Genomic DNA, 21,178 nt, shown 5'->3' with positions numbered 1-21,178 from the left:
ATTTGGAAAACAAGGTCTCAGAGTCCAGGATGCTTCAGGTCCAGGGGGAAGTATCTTTAGTCAGTGATGGTTTGAAAACCTGTTTCACCTGCTGCTGCTGGTCTTCTGGTTTAATGACCTCACGGTGCCACTGGACCTGACTGACCAGAACCCCTCATCAGGTCCTGATGGCCACACTGCACCGATGCTAGAGGAGTCCCAGTCGAGCACTGAGTGACTGCACGTTGCTCAACTTCAGGACAACAAGTCTGGATAAAAACTGTTTATTAGTCTTGAGATGTTCTTATTTTCAGAGGAACTGAATTTTATCAAATCTTTTTTTTTTTTTCACATAAAACAACAAAGTCCATGCTCAATAATCCAGGTATACAATTCAACATTTTTCAGTCAGGTCATCTGGACCAGTTGACTTTCAACCAGTTTGACACGTCTGTCAACAAGGAAGAGGGCCGGCAATGGAGGAGGGGGCGTGCCAAAGAGACCATCTTATCACCAACAGAACTGGTTTGTTCCACTTTGGAGTAAGCTGTTGGGGGAAGAATCAGCTTTGTGTTGTGTGTTTCCTTGACTGATGAAGCCTTCTGGATGGAAGGTGAAACATTTCAGCACAAAAAAAGAAACTGTCCAGATGACCTGACTGAAAAATGTTGGATTGTAATCCTGGATTATTGAGCATGGACTTTGTTGTTAATGAAATGTCATTTTCAAACATGGCGACCTTCATAGTGTGCATGGTGATAACACTCCTGAAGCTTGACACAAAGAGTGACTTTGCAGGTATGGAACTTTGTTTAATTCAAAAGGGTGATATTTAAAATTAAATTAAAAAAAAAATCCATCTTTTGCTCAGAACAAAATAACTTAAAATTGCAATATTTATTTATTTGTGTATTTTTGGCTTGATTGAGTTCTGCCTTTAAACATTATTTTGTGGTAATATGCTGGTGTTATCAGTGCTTGTACACAGAGAATAAAAGGTGATTTTTAGGGTAAAATAGTGTCTGTGTTGGGGGGGGGGGGGAGGGGGATTGGTCGTCTTTGTATTTGTTATCTTGTAAGGCCCATTTGGGACCAACTGGTCCTTATGGGGCCCAAAGCCTGAGCTCCATAGGCCCTATAAACTTTGTGCTGCTAACCACATATCAGAACATGTTTCTGCCTCATGTACTACACATGTACTAATCAACACATGTCTCTAGTCTCATCTCTTAATCATTTGTTTAGATTAGAATTAGATTAGATTGTGTAGATTAGATTAGATGTCTTTTTGCATTTATTATAGGTCTGTTTGTATATATTGTTCCGTTGTGCATCTGCACCGTGTGTTGTTTTGTTTTGTACGTTATGTCCTGTGTTGCACTGTGATCCTGGGGCACACTGTTTCATTTCAATATGTACTTGTACCTAGCTGAAATGACAATAAAACCTCTCTGACTCTGTGAGTCAGCAGCCACTTGGAGATGACTGTTCTTGTTCCTGTTGGGGTTTACAAGTTGATCAGATTGATCATGTGACACCGACACACTCTATAGACTCACCTTAACGCTACTAAAACATATAGGACACATCAAGCTGAAGTGCTGAAGAGTTACCTTCCACAGGTAAGATATTGTTTGTCCATAACATTTAAACAGAGCCTTCTTTAAAAAGATTTGAACTAATGCTATTTTAGACGAGTTATTCTGTTGTGCAGCAGGATAAAAACAGTAAAACTAAAGATTGGACTTTTGTGGAAAATATACTTGAATAAGGAAAATTTATTACAAACAATCTTGAAATAAAATCCCCCATCTTTGTGAAAATATATGAAAATTAATAGCAACTGGAACACTTTTTTTCATGGTTATTGCTATAATTATCTCTTGAAAGTATTTCAGAATAATACAACTACAAAAAATAATTATTTGTATTTTTAAAATGTGGAGCTTGTGACATAAATCTGTTTTTAAATAAACCTGTCTTCAGTCCTGGATGGTGTTTAGTTTATTACATTCACCTTAGAATCTAGCTGATTTTTGTTACTTTTCTTTTTTTTAGCCTTCCTATTTGTAAAAAAAAAAAAAAAAAAATCTGTATGACTTGTTATAACTGTTTATTGTTGTCGCTGTTGTCGATTGTTGTCATCATTGTTTGCTGAAATCAGGTCTCTCTTGTAAATGAGTCCTCGAGTCACTGCCACTACCGTGATTTGAGCTTGCTGTCTCTCCGAGGCGCAATGGGATTTACCTGTCTAAATAAAGTTGAATGAAAAAAAATTACAATCCCCAGGATTACAGACTGATTGAGCTGGAGGGTTGCCAAATATACACAAATTGACGCGTTTTTACGATGATACGTGAAAAGATGCGTGCGTTACGTGTTTATACCTGCGATAAACAATAATGAAAATGCAGTGATTTTTGCATTTTGGCCGTGAAAGTGTACACTCACTTAGCACATTAGACAGTTTGGATCCAAATACGGGCATTTTAAGCGAAAGTGAGCTATTTCGTCATTTCTACATTTGGCAACCTATCCGAGCAGTAATGAAGGCTGCCAGCAGGGGGCGCTGTTTCACCCTCCTAACGTTATCTCGTCTGATAACTGCGGGCTGCTTTCCCTTTAAAACCCGAGCGGGTTCGGTTCGTGCCCCACTTTAGTAAGGTTTGGAGCGGCTTGTTGTTGCGGCACGGGTCGGCTCGGCCCGGGGGCCCTGTCCGTCCACCATCATGGAGTTTCTGTTGGGGAACCCGTTCAGCACGCCGGTGGGGCAGCGGATAGGTGAGCCCCGCAGGAACACGCGCTGCAAATTACAGGCAGAGCAGGCGGCCGGCCTGCTGCGTCTGCATCATTACACGAGCTGCGGTTTGGTTTTAATGCGCCTTTATATTATAGCGTTTGACAGAAAGCCCAAATTAAAGGGCTTTGATATGGGCTCGTGGTGATAGAGCCTCCTCTGGACAATGGCTGAGGCAGGATGGAGGGAGGTGTTGGGACACCGGTCATTGGTCAGAGTTGGGTCTGTTTTCGAGCCCGAACAGAACTGGGCGGGACACGCACTGACCCAAATGTGGGGCAGCTGCTGCCTTTATTAAGGTTAGCACAACGCGTCTTCATTTCCTGACGGAGCAGGCCGTCGGACTGGTAAACCAGCTCCAGTGTGACTTAAACACGTCTCTGCCTGTTCACACCTCAGGACTTTAAAGATCCACCCATGTTGACTTTTCCTGTTTCCACCTGATCCCAGCCTCCTGTCAACACTGCATGATGCAACTGTCAACACTTTGCTGTTTATTCCACTGAATAAGCAACTTAACTAATCCCTCTGTGCAGGGTTCGCCTGTCCATTTGACCTCTAGTGGATTAAGAACAGTTAACGTCTTACCTGTCGTAGATGGGTTTGCGCAGACGTTTGTTTATGTGCAAACCGTACGAGCTGATGTAGCTTCTCCGAGCGTTGTGGATTTAACTTAAACATGTAGGAACACCAGCTGTCAGAGCTCAAACAGGACACTATAATCATACCACTGCCTGCTGAGGACGAGGGATGGAGGACGAGCTGAACAAGTGGCTGCAGATTACATCTACTAGCGTATAACTGACTCGGTTCTTCTGATGGTGAAGTGATGAACAACCTGAAAAGCTCTGAGGTGTATCAGTATCTACACAGTAATAAGGTCGGTGGTGTTTTGTTAAAAGAGCTGGGACACGGTCTTATTTAGCTTAAAGCAGACACAGAGTCCAGACAAAGCCTTAAAGTCCTCCATCACAGAGCCATGGGTTAACTGCAGAGAAATACTGAAGACAAAGAAATACTATATTGAACGAGGTTCTGTGACTAGAGAACTTCTTAGTTTGTCAACAGAGCTGATGCACTAACACCTAGACCGAGGGCAGATAAGACCAAAGTAAGTTACTGCCATCTTAAAACAATTTTAATGTTCAAAATTTCCCAGCAGTCCATGGGAAACTTATATAAACCTTTACACTATTATTAGTTTCACATTACACAGTTAGGTAGCATAATACAGCCCTGCAGATTTTTGTAAGTACCAGGTATGTATCTGGTACTTACAGTATATTATATTATATCAATCAATCAATCAATCAATCAATCACAAGAGAACAAGAACAAGGTGAAAAGTCACTACATAGTACAACCCAGGTACGTACCAGCTTAGTAACAAGTAACTTACCTGGTAAATATCCAGTAAGTAACTGGGACGTACCCAGTAGATACAGTAGTCCCTTGTTTATCGTGGGTGTTCCACACCTTGAAGTCCCGCGACAAGTGAAAAGCCGTAAAGTAGGAGTACAGTAGTCCAAGTCCAAGTTAAAGTACAGTAAACTTTATATTAAGACTTTAGAAACCCTTCGCACACTCTTGGAATGTTCTAAACTCTTAAACCTACGTCATTTTAATGACATGTTACTAAATTTTACTTACTAGCTCTGCAGAACATCAACAGCTCTGGTTCCGGTCAAACTCTGTTCTATTCTGACTCTTGTTTGTTTCTGCAGACCGATCCTGCAGCAATGAAGCCCACAATCAGTCCTCTAAACACTTAAACCTACTAATTTTAACAACATACAGTACTTGTACGTACAGAATCTTATCAAATTTTACTAACCAGACTCTGCAGTACAGGAGCAGCTCGGTTCCGGTCCGACCCGATAGATGAAAAAAGTCCCAGTGCAGCATGACTGAAGCCCACCGCTCCATCCAGCTTGTTGTACATGTGCTGCTGCTCCAGGGCTGCACAGGATTTAAACCACCACCTCTGGCCCGGTCCAGATAAGCACCGCATGATCAGAACCTGACTGAACCCCACAGCCGTCTGTTTCCTGCAGATCCCAGGATCCGGGTCACACTGAGTCCAGATCACCTGCAGCTACTCAGTAGTGAAGATACAACTTGAAGGATGAGTTCAGCTTCAGAGTTATCTGCTGTGATCGGATCCTCACAGAACTTCTGCCTTCGTTTTGCAAAACTTTCCCTCCATTTGCAGCAAGCAGCGGCTGGAAGCAGTGTTGACTTCTGGGAAGTGAACTGATGGCTTCTGGGTAAAGTAGTTCTTTAGATTAGCAAAATGAAGGCTTAATGATAGAAAACTACAAAATGGTGGCACTTTTTTATTTTATTATTAATGTTATTTTGGAAAATATTATGAACTGTACGTACACAAACTGCAATACAGCGAGTCCATGAAAGTCGAACCGCGAAATAGCGAGGGACTACAGTACCTGGCATGTACCATAATGAGCTGTATTATGGGTTGTTACCTACTATTACATAAAAATCTGTTTTTATTGATGCGTGCAATAGTATAATGTGTCTATTAGAGCAGTTGGTTTAGTCAGAATAAAACTTTATTTGTCCAAACAGAGGTCATTCAAAGAGCTTTGTGAGATCTTAACTATTGAATTTTTTATTTTTAAAACGAATAAAAAAACAAGCTTGCTTCAATTATTTTGACCTAGACTTGATGTAAAGTATGAGAAGACAGAGCTGAGTAAAGTCTTCCATTGTGAAAATACAAAATAAACTAGAGAATTGGCATTTCCTGTGAAAATACAGAGTGAGTACTTGGTGCTGAATGGTTTTTACCGAAAGCTGCTGAGGAAGTTGCAACTAGCTGAAATGGTTTCATCCTTAAACCGTTAATTTGTGTTGAATTTGAACAGCTGACATTTGCTAAAAGCAGGAAAGAAAGCAGAAGGCAGCAGAAAAATGGCAGAAATGTGTAGAAAAAACTACTATTAGCAGAAATAGGAACCAAAGAACCATAAAATTGTGAAATTATTAGAAAGAACAAAAGGACAAAATTTGTAAAATAAACAATACATAAATAAAAATAGCTGAAAAAAGCTTAAATGAGCAGAAGAAAGTACAAAGACCCGGAAAAAGCTGAACCTGAACGAACGCTGAAATGAGCAGTGAAAGATCTCAAAGGGTTTGAAGGACGTGAAGAACTCCACGCATTTCAGTGAGGAAAAACATGGCAGAAAAGGCTAACGGTTTCCAAACGTAAAAACTGCACAAATATCAAGTCACAGCAGGAATGACCCGAATGAGCCGAATGTTTTGATGCATGAGTTGTCGAAATAGCACAAACTGTAGAACAAGTTGTGTGCTGAAAATGTACACAAGAAAAATGGATCTTAATCGAGTCAAAGGTTTAGAAGCATCCATCCATCCATCCATTATCTTTACGTGCTTCTTCCTTTTCGGTCGCAGGGGTCACTGGTGTCCATGTCCAGCCATCCCTGTGCAAGAGGCGGGGGACACCCTGGACAGGTCTCCAGTCCATCACAGGGACATGAGACAAACAATCATTCACTCTCTCACTCACACCTAGGGACAATTTAGAGTTACCAATCAGCCTAACATGCATGTTTTTGGACTGTGGGAGGAAACCGGAGCACCCGGAGAAAACCCACGCATGCACAGAGAGAACATGCAAACTCCACCCAGAAAGGCCCCTGGCCGGGATTTAACCCGGGGCGACCTGTTCGCTGAGAGGCAGCAGCTCTACCAACTGCGCCACCGTGCGTTTAGAAGCATTCACATAATAAAATGTTAACTTACCTAGCTTACCAGCTAGCTGAGTGCTAGTTTGGGACAATGACTTTTGAAATTAGTGATGTCTAATAATTAAACAAATAGCTTGCCACACCAGCACGGTGGCGCAACTGGTAGAGCTGCTGCCTCTCAGCGAGCAGGTCCTTGGTTCAAACCCCTGTCCAGGGGCCTTTCTGGGTGGAGTTTGCATGTTCTCTCCGTGCATGCGTGGGTTTTCTCCGGGTGCTCCGGTTTCCTCCCACAGACCAAAAACATGCATGTTAGGCTGATTGGTAACTCTAAATTGTCCCTAGGTGTGAATGAGAAAGTGAATGGTTGTTTGTCTCTATGTGTCCCTGTGATGGACTTGCGACCTGTCCAGGGTGTACCCCGCCCCTTGCACAGTGATTGTTGGACATGGGCACCGGCAACCCCCGTGACCCAAAATGGAAGAAGCGGGTAAAGATAATGGATGGATGGATGGATGGATGGCTTGCCACACTCCAGCACAGAATATATGACATGACTGCTTGTCATACACAGACTTCTTGTCTTCCATCATCACTTGGTAATTGTGACAATTTTTCCACACAGCTGATTTACTGTAGATGGGCACGGTTACATCCTGTGACTAGTTCAATGTTCTCGAGCAAAACATCTGTGCCATGACAGTTCGGTATCACACATACCATTACACACCTACTTTTATTTTCTTCTTCTTTCGGCTGCTCCCTTCTTCAGGGGTCGCCACAGCGAACTAATTGTTAACTTACAAAGTTGCGAAGAGTTGCACACCTATTGTGCGTAAATGAAAAAAGAAGTAATGTTGATGAATATTATGTGGAGGTAAATGTTTTCCATGCCAGTTTTATTATCGTGTAGCACGTACAGTAGCCATCGTGTTTCTACTCTTCATTTCAACAGAGAGTGCAACCAACTCCAGCTTACCGTCTGAGGACTGGGAACTCAACATGGAAATCTGTGACCTGATCAACAGCTCAGAGGAAGGGTGTGTGTGTTTATCTGTCAACATCAAACCCAAGCCACTCCCTGGAGCGTACATGTCTCTGATTGTTGTAAACTCTGATTTCAGCCCCAAAGATGCATTAAGAGCCATAAAGAAGAGGATTGTTGGCAACAAGAACTTTAAGGAGGTCATGTTGGCACTTACTGTGAGTGTTGGCTCTGTTTATCTGTCAATTTCAACATGGAGATGATAGTGTTTATCTCATGTCTGTGTGCGTATTAATTTATCTTTTAACAAAATATTTCATGAATCACTGGACAGATTTTATTGAAACTCTCTGAAAGTTATCGTTAGATGAACATCTACATCTCATTAACTTTTGGAGTCAGCCAAGTTCAAGATGGCTGCAGCAGCTAAGCAACATCAGCTAGTACAAAAATGGCTATAATTCAGTCAGTTCTACAGCCATCCATCTTCTATCGCTTGTTCATGGTTGGGATGCTGAGACATCAGGTCCAGGAGACAAACTCTGATATCCCTCTCTCCAGTGCCATCCTACAGCTCCTCCTGAGGGCAAGGAGTGCCCAGGCCAGAGAGGATATATACGATAATCCCTCCAGCAAGTTCTGGATCTGCCACAGGGCCTCTTCACAGTGGGGCATGTCTGGAAAACCTTTGAGAGACATCCAGGAGGCGTCCTAAGAAGATGCCCAAACCTCTCCTTTCAGCCCTAACAGCCCTTTCTGTAAGGATGAGCCCGACCATCCTAGAAAAGAAGCTCATTTTGGCTGCTTGTATCCAGGTTCTTATTCTTTTGCTTTTAATCCTCATAGCAACAGGTAGGGGTTGGAACATAGACGGAACAACAATTCAAGAACTTTGCCTTTCAATTCAACTATTTCTTCATCACGACTGACAAACACAATTTGTCGATCCATCTTCTGCTTCATCCTACCAACACTCATGAACAAGGCTCCTAGATTTTTAAACTCCTCCAGACTTCCCCCTTCCCCTCACTCAGAGGGGTTATTCCATGTGTTTGCAGTGGAGAACCATGACCTCAGACTTAGAGGAACTGACTTTCGTTCCAGCCACTTCACACTCGGCTGTGAAACCGCCCCAGTGCACATGGAAGGTCTTGGCCTGAAGACGCCTGCAGAACCACATCATCCACATAAAGTGGAGATGAGACCTTGAGGTTCCCAAACCAGACATCCTCCTCTCCACAACTGCACCTTGAGATCCAGTCCATGAAAACCACAAACAGAACCAGAGACGAGGGGCAGCCCTGGTGGAGTCGAACCCACACCGAGAACGATCTCGACTTTGTGCCAAGAATGTGGACACAGCTTCGTCTTGGGTTAGACAGGGACCGGATAGCCCTTAAAAGCAAGCCAGGCACCCCATACTCCTGCAAAACTCCCCGACAGAATGTCTCTGAGGACACGGTCATTAAGTCTTCTCCAGGTCCGCACACACGTAGACTGGAGAGGCCAGCTCCCATGACCCCCTTAGCAATGCCGCTAAAGTGAAGATCTGGTCCACTTTTCCAAGAGCAGGATGGAAGACACACTGCTCCTTCTGAGTCTCAGATTGGACAATCGGTTGGAGCCACCCTCCAAACACCCCAGAATGAACCTTCCCTGGGGGGCTGAGGTGTCCTTCTTTGAAAACTGGAACACACTCTCCAGTCCAACTTTATTAAAAATGACAACCAGTCCTTCATGTGACATGAAGAGATTTGTCAACCATGACATCGCCTTCAGCATCTCTGGGCTGAGAGTCATACCAAACATTTACTCTGAGCTGTAATTAATCAAGTAGGATCTACTTTTTAAAACTTTGCATCAACTCTGTTAGCAAAAAAAAATCTCATGAACCACCGGAGAGATTTTAACAAAACTCTCAGATTGTAATCTTTGGAAGGATATTCACAACTTTTGAAATCATTACGAGACCTTGGAAAACGCTAAAATGATCATAGCTCAGTCAGTTTAACAGATATTGAGCTAATATTTTGTGGGGACAGATGGGGGAGTGGTGGCACAGAGGTTGGAGAAGGTGGGCCTGTGATCAGAAGGTCGCCAGTTCAACTCCCCAGACCGACAACATCAAAACGTGAAAGGTGAAACACCAACATCTGTCTCCACCTTCATTTGCCCCACCCTGGGCCCTTGAGCAAGGCCCTTAACCCCCACCATCTGCTCCCCCGGGCACCTTAGATGGCAGCTCTCTGCAACACACAGAGGGCTGTGGTAGCTCAGTGGTCTGTGGTTGTGTCAGGAAGGACAAAATAATTGCCAAATCTTAAGGGAGAAGCCAAAAGAATGAATGAATGATTTTTATTTTATTTTTTTCCCCCTTGTCCTGTCCGGCATTGTGACATTTAGAATTATTGTCTGAGTGTCAAAGTGATGCCCAACAGATTTACTTTCACAAGCAGAGCATTATGGCTGACCTTAATGCTCCACTTGATATATAAATTAAATTTTATTAGAATTTGTTATGGGCTTATTTTCAGATGTAATGGACATGTGGACGAAAAACAAAGATGACAAAGCAGAAAAGTGAGAGAAGAGTTAAAATGTAAAGAAGGAGATAGGAATAGAGGAGAGAGAGAGGGATAAAGAGAACACAAATCAACATCATTGAAGTCTGACTGTAGACCTGCGGAAAAAAAATACAAGACAAAACCGAGAAACCACAACAACAAACATATTTAATGATACTTGTAACATCATTAGAAAGTATTTTATACAGTACATGGTAATACAAGATATATTTGATGGCCACCACAACCCAACTGAGTGTGTATCTGATAAACACCTTAATCTAAACACCTGTGTGAGCATGCTTATCACTAGAAGGTTTATCCATAAAAATGTTCAATAGTGGATGTGGGGACCCACAGACCCATCTCCACAGGACATGATGGTAACACAGGGAAGACCGGAACCACAGACACACAGCGGCCCCCAAGCACGGAACTCCAGGAGTTCCCCAACAGGGACACCCGCACTCCCCCAGAGAGAGAAGCAAAATGAAGCCCCGGGCGATCCCCAGCCACCACAATGCAGAAACTCCAAGAGACTGCAGAGACGAGTCTACAGGCCCCGTCGGCAACCCGCCCCTCCAGAGTAGATCCGTCCATGGACACCGAGCCCCGAGTCCCGAGGTCATACCACCCCCGAACAGAGGCCATGGCACCCAGGCCCCGGCAGGCAGCCACCAGAGCGTGCCCGCACACACCCCACTTCCCAGCCCCAGCTGCTGAGAGCCGCCAATGCACCGGCGGCAAGGGGGCCCACCACCGGAGGGGAATACAACACACCAAATGGGGGGGGGGGGGGGGGGGCGCAAAATTGATCCAAGATAGGAGACCACCCAAAACCCAACCTGAGACATAAACTGGCACACAGAGACAGCCCGACGGACCCTCCGTCAGGCCATCCATGTGCCCCACCAACCTGACAGCGACTGCAAGCCGGCCCCAGGCCGGGGGCCAGAGCAGCAGGGAACAACAGCCAAGGAAGGCTGGCCCAGCACACCAATGCTTACCTACAGCCCCACACCACAGACCCGGAGAGGCCCTGGCACGCCACCCATGCACCCCCACACACACAGCACCCCCCACCGCGAATATCACATCAGGCCGTCCAGCCAGCACCCCGTCAAAGTGAAGCCACGCCCCCGACCGCCGCCATGCACCACCAACGAACACACAGCCGACCCTCCGCCAGAACCCGGCAGCCACCCCAGCCAAAGGGCCGGCCACTGCAACCAGGAACCCTGATCAAAAGATCCAAACAACCCAGGGAGAGCCGGAGCACTGGTCCCACCCCCAATCGCCCCCCCAAGGCCCTGAATGAATGATTTATGGGGATGTAACTGAGAGGCATTCACAACACATACTTTGAGCACTAACATGTGGCAAAATTTCACAATATAACATAAAATTGGCCAAAACATTATGTTAAGATTGAACTAAAACAGCTAAATGTTCCTCTCATCAGAAGATGATCTTGATTTATTCAAAGGTTTCCATAAAGAGTCTGGGTGATAAGCAATCCTTCAGTGATTTGAAGGTCTTTGATCTTGTTCTCATTTGACGGCAGGTTCTGGAAACCTGCGTGAAAAACTGCGGCTACAGGTTTCACACCATGGTGACCACGCGGGATTTCATCGAGGGGGTTCTGGTGCGCGCGATCATCCCGAGGAACAACCCTCCACAGGTGGTGCACGACAGAGTCCTCAGCATCATACAGGTAGGGCGTGAGCTGCAATTAAACAAAGGTTAGGTCTCGCCTCATCGCTTCGTGGCTGACAGTAGTTTGTGGTTTTTCACGCATCAAGGCATGGGCCGATGCATTCCGCAGCTCGCCCGACCTAACGGGCGTGGTGTCCGTGTATGAAGATCTGCGAAGGAAAGGACTGGAGTTCCCCGCTCACGTCGATGAGTATTCATTAGCTCAAGGCCCAAAAAAGGTGCGGGCGGTGTTGGTTTTATGTTCTGCTGCTAATTGCTCCCTGCTCCGTCTTATCTTTGGTCCTTTCCTGTCCTTTCGGTGCCTCTGCCTGTCAGACTTCGGCTGGGAACGGGCCTGCTGTCGCTACTTTACCTGCTGTGTGCTTGTCTTCTAAACCTCTCATCCCGCCTCAGATCTCTGAGCTAAAACTGGCTCTGGAGGGAAACGGTACCTTCACTCCCAGCCAGGTGATGGAGCCAGAAACACAACTTCCTCTTCTTTCTTGTTAACAAACTACTTTTTGTTTCTCTGCCTCTAAGCTCTCTTTGACCGCTAACCCTCATCAGTATTTCCCAGTTTTCAGCGATGTGTCATACTTAATAATCCTGATGTTCCAGGTGAAAAGGCTGAAAACAGAGCTGGGCGTGGTGAGAAGCAACCTGACCACAATGTCCGAGATGATGAGCCACTTGGACCCGGTCACGGTAAAACAAGCTGACTTGGAGCTGCTGGAGGTAAACATTTATCCGAAAACAAAACTAAACTTGTGCTTTATTACACAAATATACTCCCTGACATAAAAAAGTGAAGCATTCAGACAGAGAGGTGGAATGGTGCTGAAAGGTCACGTGACTGTAATGATTACAACCTCACATCAAATGGATAATAGAGCTGGCAATCCATGCTGGCATTGTCCCATTCCAGAAGGATGTACCCCACCCTGGCACAGTTCAAAAACTATGGGTGCTGTCTAGGAGGGGTGAGACATGCAACCTATGACATCACTGATGTAGCGCGTTGTCGAATTTTGCCAGTACTTGGTGCAAAAGTCTTGTTCAGTGTGAATTCAAGTGAAATAGTGCGTATTTTCTTTCACTTTTATGTCGACAACCAGTCCAAGTAAAATATGATGTCAGGAGTAACACTGGTGTGTCTCCACATCATCGACTGGACTGGTCCTCTTCCCTCTGTGCTGCCGTACGGTCACAAAGTGGTCTCCTCTGGGATGTAGACCCAAGTATCACTGCAGAAGAAGATATGATGCCTCCTGGTTGCAGTGCCACTAAATGCAGCCTGCTGTTAATGCCAACCTTTTCTTCAGACAGCCTGGATGTTGTTGAGACTTGTTGTGAAATGACACATGAGGTTGTGAAGTGTTCAGTCTCTGTTTCCTGATGAAAGGTGTAAATGTCACGGGGCTCTGTAGTGTTAAATGCACAGTGTAATGATCCTTTGTTGGTGTTGTCTGTTTTGTGCAAGTGAAACCTTCATGATGCGTGTGTGCTCATGGACTCATTTGTTCCAGCATCGGGCTATTGTGATATTATGCCACTGTTCCCAACCTCCAAGTCAAGGACCAGTACTAGTCCATGGGTCATTTTATACTAGGCTGCACAGAAATAATACATATTGCACTTTTTAAAAAAGCTGCGTGTGTGTGTTTGTTTATGTTCTCTTGTAATGCCCATTTTCCCAACTTATACTACATTGTGAGGACCATCTGCTCCTTATGGCGCCCAAAGCCCGGGCCCCATAAGAAGAAGTGCTGTTGGTGAGTTAGGGGTTAGGTTTAGGACTAAGGTATGAATTGTGGATGGGTAAGGGTCAGGGTTAGGCTATAGAAATGAATGAAACATTAATGGAAGTCAATGCAAAGTCCCTGTAAAGATAGAAAGACAAACTTGTGTGCGTGTGCATGTTTTATGCATTATATATATTGGTCGTTGGGATATTATATTTTGAAACCTGATCACATCATTTCCTGCGCTCGATTCAGTTGCAGCTATTGTTCTTGAGCTAGTAAACCTACAAGCTAAACCTGGCAACAACGAGTAAAAAAAACGACTTCTGTCTCCCCATTGGTCCGTGTGAAAGTTGTCCCATATAAAACTGCTCAGATGTAAAAATGTTTGAGGACCGCTGCCCCACATGGTGATGGTTGCACAATATGACCACTAAACCTTGTACAAACTGTGGCCTCTTGTCAGCTGCCATCAAATGTGTCCACAAAGTCTGTTTGGGTGATTGTCAGATTTTGCAGCAACTCCCTGATAACACTACCACTCCTGACTTTACCACTGGATTTTGTCTTCTGGAGCCCATTATAGACATGCCAGCTTCTTGCTAAACGAATCATTTGCACCTCCATCAGTGATCTGCACGAGGTCCAAATGACTTCTGGGAGTTTTACATTTGTTTGTCAGTGAGAGCATTAGCAGGAAAATGACTTCCGTCTTCCATGTTGCGTAACACGTCATTACCCTTAACTGATCTCGTGCTTTATATGCTCTGTGTGGCATCCGGCCCTTCAAATCCCTCCCCCACCCACACATTCTCTATCTCATTGTGTCATTAGCAGCTGTACACTGTTTGTAAGGAGATGCAGGGCAGGATAGTGAAGATCATCCCCAGGCTCAGTGAGGAGAAGCTGATCGAGGAGCTACTGGCTACTAATGATGACATGAACACCGCCTTCACACGCTATCACAGGTTGTTTATATCATTTAATAATGTTTCAGAATCATTTGCTTCTCCTCTTGATTGTTTGTTCTGTTTCTTGCAGGTTTGAAATGCGATTAACAAACGGTCAGAGCGCAGAGCAAAAGGTAAAGGACGTGTTGTTTTTACTTCACAGCTAACCGTTTAAAACGAGTGAACACCAAAAACAAACCGTGAACATTTAAGAAGAGGTTGAGCATCCTTCAGTTAGTGTTCTCCATCACATTTTCTTGTCTAAACGGTGTCGCTGTAGCTTAATAAGCCAACGCATGTGTGTTGTAAACAGGAGCTCCTGAGTTTAAATCCCAGCTGTTCATTCACTTGAGTCCTATTTCAGCTGACTTTTCCAAACTATTAACTTTTTATGCTTTTTCAAATATAACTTGGCTTAGATTTTGTGTTGTTAAATGTTATTTCCACTTGGTATAATGTAGTCCTCTAAAAAATTAAAAAGACAGTTCAGTGCTTTGAGCACGGGTCTTCTTCTTCCTGCTGTCTTAATTCAGTTCAGTTTATTTATACAGCCCCAATTCACAACAGAAGTTGTCTCAGGGCACTGAACAGAAACATTCACATATGTTATAAATGCCAATTAGTAAAAGTTATTTTTCTAAAGAAGCATCAGATTGTGTTGAATCTTCACTTCATCACAGTCTGTCACCTTGAGCAAGCACAAAGGAGACAGTGGAAAGGAAAAACTCCCTTTTAACAGGAAGAAACCTCCAGCAGAACCAGGCTCAGGACGAGCGGCTATCTGCTTCGACCAGCTGGGTTTGAGAGGACAGGAAGGAGAAATGAACACAATGACAGGTCTAGGTGAACTTTCTATAGAAGGAAAGACAAAAAAACATGTTAAGATATAAATAATTACAAATACAAACAGGTAGAGTAGAACAAGTAAAGACAGCAGCAGAGTGAGGACATGTGGTCAATTTGTCCTCCAGCAGTCTAAGCCTATAGCTGCACAACTAAGGGATATAGCTCGGGTAACCCAAGCCAAACCGAACTATAGGATTTATCTCAAAAGAAAGTTTTAAGCCCAGTGTTAAAAGTGGACAATGTGTCAGCCTCACGGACAGAAACTGGAAGTTGGTTCCACAAGAGAGGAGCCTGAAAACTGAAAGATCTTCCTCCCGTTCTACTATTGGAAACTCTAGGAACCACAAGTAAACCTGCAGTCTGAGAGTGAAGTGCTCTGTTAGGAAAGTGTGGAACAATAATCTTACCATGGAATCCCTAAAGTCCATCTGTCTGCAGAAACCTTTGATACAATGTCTCATCTTTGGTAACGAAGGTGCCTTGTCTTAGTTGGCCAAAGCTCCTGCCTAGTAAACAGGAGGTCCTGGGTTCAAATCCCATCAGTGCCTTGTGTGAGTCTAAAATTGCAAAAGTTGGCTCAGTTATAGAAGTAGATAAAATAGCATTTTCATGACATTGAGAACTATATCAAGTAGATAAACATGCATCAGTAAGTGTAATTATGATAGCTTTTTTTCAAGACTTGTCAACTTTTTGCTTCTCTGGATACTTTGTTAAAAAAAGTCAAGAATGCATGAGTTGTCCCTGAAGTGATCACCATAGATTTATGCAGTTTATATATCTGTATGGAAGGTTAACTCGTTGGGTCAAAATATTCACCTGGCTCTTCGACTCCTCTTGCATTGCTTTCAGAGCCACACCTACGTCAACCTAGCAGACCTTGCTTCACCCGTCAGCCAGTCAGGAGTCCCATCGGTTAGAAGTGACAGCTCCTTCAGCCTGTCGAAAGCCGATAGCCTGTCCAGTCAGATGGCAAAACTCAGTAAGTATTCAACCTTTAGCTTTGCTTTTCATGCCGCTCAGGTTCTGTTAAGTAAGACGTGTGCAGACATGCTTTAACTCACACATCTGGAACAGTTATGTGCATATGGGGACACTGGAATCCAAATGTACCATGTTCAGGGTCTCTGGCCTGAAGCTCATTGCTGCCTGTTGTGGCAGCAAACAGAGGACCTGTTGGTGGGCAGTAGTGGTGATGGAGGGCACCAAGCCTTTAGGTCTCGACTGTCCCTGAAGACTCCTGACAAGTACAGGATGACTAGAAGGACTGCAGCTTCTGTGGTGGTGGAAGTAAAATCTCAGGCATGGGAGGAGTTCAGAGAAGTCATGGAGAACAACTTTTAGTTGGTCCCAAGGAGGTTCCTACAAATGTTTCAAAGCTTTAGAAACAGAAAACAAGCCATGCCCCGGCTGTGCTTGGCGTGTGTGGGGAATTATTCCTCCTGGAGAAGGAATTGTTTAAATATGATGGTTGAGCATGAACTTTGTTACCTTGAACCACTTTGGCTGTGGCTGCCTGCCTGGGAGGAGTCGACGAGGGACAGGACGGTCCCCAGAAACCATCTTAGCTCCAGCAAACTGGTTGGTCCACTTAAGGAGTTTACTGCTTGGTGGGGAAACCGTTTACTGGAACTCCTCTGACTGAAGAAGCCATCTGGATAGAGGGCGAAACGTCTCTATAAAAAAGAAACTGTCCAGATGACCCGACTGAGAATTATTGGAATTGTTTAAATAAATAATTAAAGGCCCAAATTTCACATGACATTCATAACTAATTCAATTTAATTCAGTTTATTTATTTAGTGCCAAATCACAACAGAAGTCATCTCAGGACACTGAACAGAAACATTGATAAAAGTCAATTAGTAACGTTATTTATCTGAGGAAGCAGCAGATTGTGTTGAATCTTCACTTGGTCGCAGTCTCCTGTCCTGAGCAAGCACAAAGGCGACAGCAGCGGTTCTGGACTTTTGTTCATTTTAGTGCTTTCATTAAAGAATCCAACAACAAACTAGAAAACTTCTCTGAAGCAGATTTGCTTAGTGCATGACTGAGTATTTTCACATGATTCAGGATCACCTGATCTTGGAATACTAAACTGCTCTTCCTTTGCAGGTACAAGTGAGTCCGATGACGTGTTATCACAGAAAGTGAACGTCTCAACTCAACAGAGAACGAGGTAAACAAACGTGGAAGTTCAGATTTGTAAAAAGCTGATTTGAGTTTATGCAGCTGCAGCTGGAAGGTCTGTGAACCTGCTCAACTGGAAATTCAACTATAAATAAAACTGACACAATTATCTCTGCATTGAGGCATTAAGGCACATAAAACCAGTTAACAAGAGGGATTTAAAGTGTCTTAATGTGTTTCTGCTTCTTAATCAAACCATGTGGCCATTTTCAGTTCAACTGTGTAAACAAATGACAATAAACCATCTCTTGTCCATTACGTCTAATTCACTCTAATTTAACCAAACTTCACGTTTTCATCACTAGTCAGAGTGTCACAAACACTTTTCATCACCCCAGCTTCAAGGGCAAGGTCACAAATCAAGGTCAAATATTATATGTATTATATACACCTTATTTCTTAAGGCTGGCTGCTCATATCATCACAGTCCCTGTGACCCACATCTTCAATCTCTCCATAAGACAAAACTCCATTCCAGACTCTTGGAAAACAGCCTTTGTTCTTCCTTTGCTGAAGGGAGGTGACCCCACCTCACTGAACAACTATCGACCAATCTCTAAACTCTGCATTTTAGCCAAGGTTCTAGAAAAACTGATAAACTCTCAAATCAAAACTTACCTGGACTCATTTAACATCTTACCTCCACATCAATCTGGTTTCAGGAAACAACACAGCACAACCACTGCTTCACTGAAGGTTCTTAATGATGTTGTTGAAGCACTGGATGCTAAGGATTATTGTGCTGCACTTTTCTTAGACCTGTCTAAAGCTTTTGACACTGTGGATCAGAACATCTTGTGTCATAAACTCTCAGAAATTGGTTTCTCAGAACACACCATTGGTTGGTTCTCTAACTATCTTTCAGACCGGAGGCAATGTGTTCAACATAATGGTACTTCCTCCAGTTATTTAACAGTCAACAATGGTGTACCACAAGGCTCAGTCTTAGGACCCACCCTCTTTACAATCTACATACATAATGTAGGTAAAAACATCCCTGATGCATCCATACATTTCTATGCTGATGACACAGTTGTTTATTGTCGAGCTAAAACTGTTGCCAAGGCTTTCCAGCTTTTGAAATCTGCATTCAACATCATCCAGATGTTGTTCTGCCTCAAACTTGTCCTAAATGCCAACAAAACCAAAGGGATGCTTTTTTCAAACAGGAAGTCGGTCCCAGCAGTTCTTCCTCTGATTTTATCCTCAAATGATGTCCCCATTGAGTTTGTTGATTCTTATAAATATTTGGGTATCTTGGTCGACTCACATCTCTCTTTTAAGCTTCATGTGGAAAACTTGGTAAAGAAACTGAAAGTTAAACTGGGTTTCTTTTTCAGAAACAGATCCTGTCTAACTCTGAATGCTAGAAAACACCTTGTATCTGTGACTTTCCTTCCCTCCATTGATTACGGTGACATTATTTACATGGACGCTCCTACAAGAACCCTGCAGATGTTGGATGCTGTCTATCATGGTGCACTAAGATTCATAACTGGCTGTGATTATCGTACCCACCACTGCACCCTGTATTCACTGGTTAACTGGACATCATTAACTTCACGCAGACTCTCTCACTGGTACATTTTCATCTTTAAATCACTTCTTGGTCTGCTGCCTTCATACATCTCCTCCTACATGTCTCTGTGTGAGTGCAGCTACACCGTGCACTCTCAGGACATTATTACCTGCAGTGTTCCCTCAATGAGGACTGAACTAGGCAAAAGGGCCTTCTCCTACTCCGCTCCTGTTTCCTGGAATATCTTACAAAAAGATTTGAAGCTCTCGACCTTGACCTCTCTAAGTGGCTTTAAGAATCTGTTGGACTCCTGGCAGGGACCAATGCAGACATGTTCCTGTTTTTAGTTTTCTACATTCGCCTTAGAATCTAGCTGTTTTTATGTTGCTTTTCTTTTTTTAGCCATCCTATTTGTTAAAAAATAAATAAATCTGTATGACTTTTTACAAGTGTTTATTGTTGTCATCATTTTTTGTTAATTCAGGTCTCTCTTGTAAATGAGTCCTCGAGGCTCAATGGGATTTACCTGTCTAAATAAAGGTTGAATGAATATAAGGTCTTTGCTTGTATGAGCCGTTGCTATAGATGCTGTACAATGGTTGGTTGATGGGCGTAGATTGCGCCGTACGTGGTACACTCGTTAACCGACTTGTAAAACGTGTGTTTCAGTTACAAGAAGGACGTCCCCGTGGATACTCAAGTTCAGGACAACACTTTAAAAAGCACTGGAATGGTAAGCAAAGATGCCGTGAAGTTGTGATTTATACATTTTACCAGGTTTGTTTGTACGATTTGATACGTCATGATCAGATTTTAGGATATTTTTGTTTTTTTTTAAAAAAAAAGGTTTAAAAGCTCAATCATCCGGGTAGATAAATCACAAAAAAGGGTTAAATCATGTCATCTGGACAGTTGTTTAGTTTATCTGGTTTACAGGGTTAAGTAAAAACTAGAACTTCTTGAAAGGATGGATATTGTAAATATTTCCCTCATTCTGTTATTATATCTGTTCGTATTAGTGCGTTGGGGATGACTCTCCATGACTACCACACTGCATTTTATATGAATATGTAAAATTTACTTGAGTTATAGCCATTTTTATGTTTTGCTTGCCAAGGTCAACTAAAGACACGAGGTTACATTTTCATCCACTTTTTATGGCAACATGCAATAAATACGACCCAGTATCGATGTACAGTCATGTACAAAGTAGGAACTGGTCTAAAAACCAGCAGATCTGACTGTTGCTCTGATAAACATGCTGCTGTTGTGTCAGTGAGTGTTTCCTCTGTGTGTATAAAGGATGCAAGTCCAGCCTCCTCCTCCAGCTCCTCACCAAAGTTAGATTGGATGATTAAAAGGGGAATGGTGCGTCTCGTTCTGAAATAGACGTGTCCGAGCGCTACGTCAGACGCTCCGTGTGTTCGCTCGTGTTGTGATCGGAGTGGTTTTTGCTTGGATCTCTTTTGGGGATCACTCCCACTGGTTTGCATGCTGGTTTGGGAATATTAGAGCATGACAGTGTTTGTTTTCAGCCATGTTCATACAGGACACGCTCTGCATTTATTGCCTCCGTGGCAACTTGTTGTTTTGTTTTTATGCTTGTTTGATTTTGGTATTTTGGTGGCATGTTGATATATCTGTGTTTTTAAAGTTGAACTTTAGTAACCAAGCTTTTGTTTTGCTTCCTTTCTCAGATTCCCATCACTCAATCTAATGTAATGGATGATATTGAGAAATGGCTTGCTTTGGATGATGAGGTAAGTGGCTGGATTACTATATTTATTCAAAAAGACCCATTAATGTAGATAAATGAAGTGATTCCATCGTTAAGGATATTTGCTAGATTAGAGCCATATTTTATGTAAAAATCATTTTAATCAGCCTAAAGCAATACTTCAGATTGTTTGAAGTGGGAATCTGTGGAAAGGTTATGAACAATTAATATCTTCACTGTTGTCGATAACGCTTTGAACAACCTAATTTTAGAGAAAAAGAGTTTATATATCTGACAGGATAATAAGCTAAAGGCTCCCAAAAGGTTTCCAAGATGGCCGCGCTCAGAGCAGTTGCAGCTTCACAGGCTCCCGGTACCATCCCAGTTTTTAGAAGTTTTGATATTGACTCTGGGCCTGACTCTGCGCGATTTATGCGTGTGAACTATAGCCGAACCGAAC

At 43.3% G+C, this 21,178-nt stretch overlaps 1 protein-coding gene across 2 annotated transcripts in view; it reads left to right on the top strand.

Moving 5' to 3' along the window:
* The first annotated feature begins 2,626 nt into the window (after positions 1 to 2,626).
* Positions 2,627 to 21,178, top strand: part of tom1 (target of myb1 membrane trafficking protein) — a 24,595-nt gene continuing 6,043 nt past the window's right edge. The window contains exons 1-14 of one of the 2 annotated variants that reach the window (XM_037688857.1): positions 2,627 to 2,760; positions 7,466 to 7,550; positions 7,635 to 7,713; positions 11,624 to 11,773; positions 11,862 to 11,993; positions 12,091 to 12,222; positions 12,373 to 12,489; positions 14,331 to 14,464; positions 14,538 to 14,580; positions 16,145 to 16,274; positions 17,408 to 17,471; positions 19,671 to 19,734; positions 20,304 to 20,369; positions 20,699 to 20,761. In XM_037688857.1, the coding sequence (XP_037544785.1) occupies positions 2,709 to 2,760; positions 7,466 to 7,550; positions 7,635 to 7,713; positions 11,624 to 11,773; positions 11,862 to 11,993; positions 12,091 to 12,222; positions 12,373 to 12,489; positions 14,331 to 14,464; positions 14,538 to 14,580; positions 16,145 to 16,274; positions 17,408 to 17,471; positions 19,671 to 19,734; positions 20,304 to 20,369; positions 20,699 to 20,761 (1,311 nt within the window). In that variant the 5' untranslated portion in view covers positions 2,627 to 2,708. The remainder of the gene's footprint in view (positions 2,761 to 7,465; positions 7,551 to 7,634; positions 7,714 to 11,623; positions 11,774 to 11,861; positions 11,994 to 12,090; positions 12,223 to 12,372; positions 12,490 to 14,330; positions 14,465 to 14,537; positions 14,581 to 16,144; positions 16,275 to 17,407; positions 17,472 to 19,670; positions 19,735 to 20,303; positions 20,370 to 20,698; positions 20,762 to 21,178) is intronic. The other variant, XM_037688858.1, reaches the window with a different exon arrangement.

Source organism: Nematolebias whitei, chromosome 15 (assembly GCF_014905685.2).
Source record: "Nematolebias whitei isolate Nwh7 chromosome 15, NemWhi1, whole genome shotgun sequence".
NCBI lineage: Eukaryota > Metazoa > Chordata > Actinopteri > Cyprinodontiformes > Rivulidae > Nematolebias > Nematolebias whitei.
The sequence above is the reverse complement of the archived record's forward strand: the minus strand, read 5'-3'. Positions and strand labels throughout refer to the sequence as shown.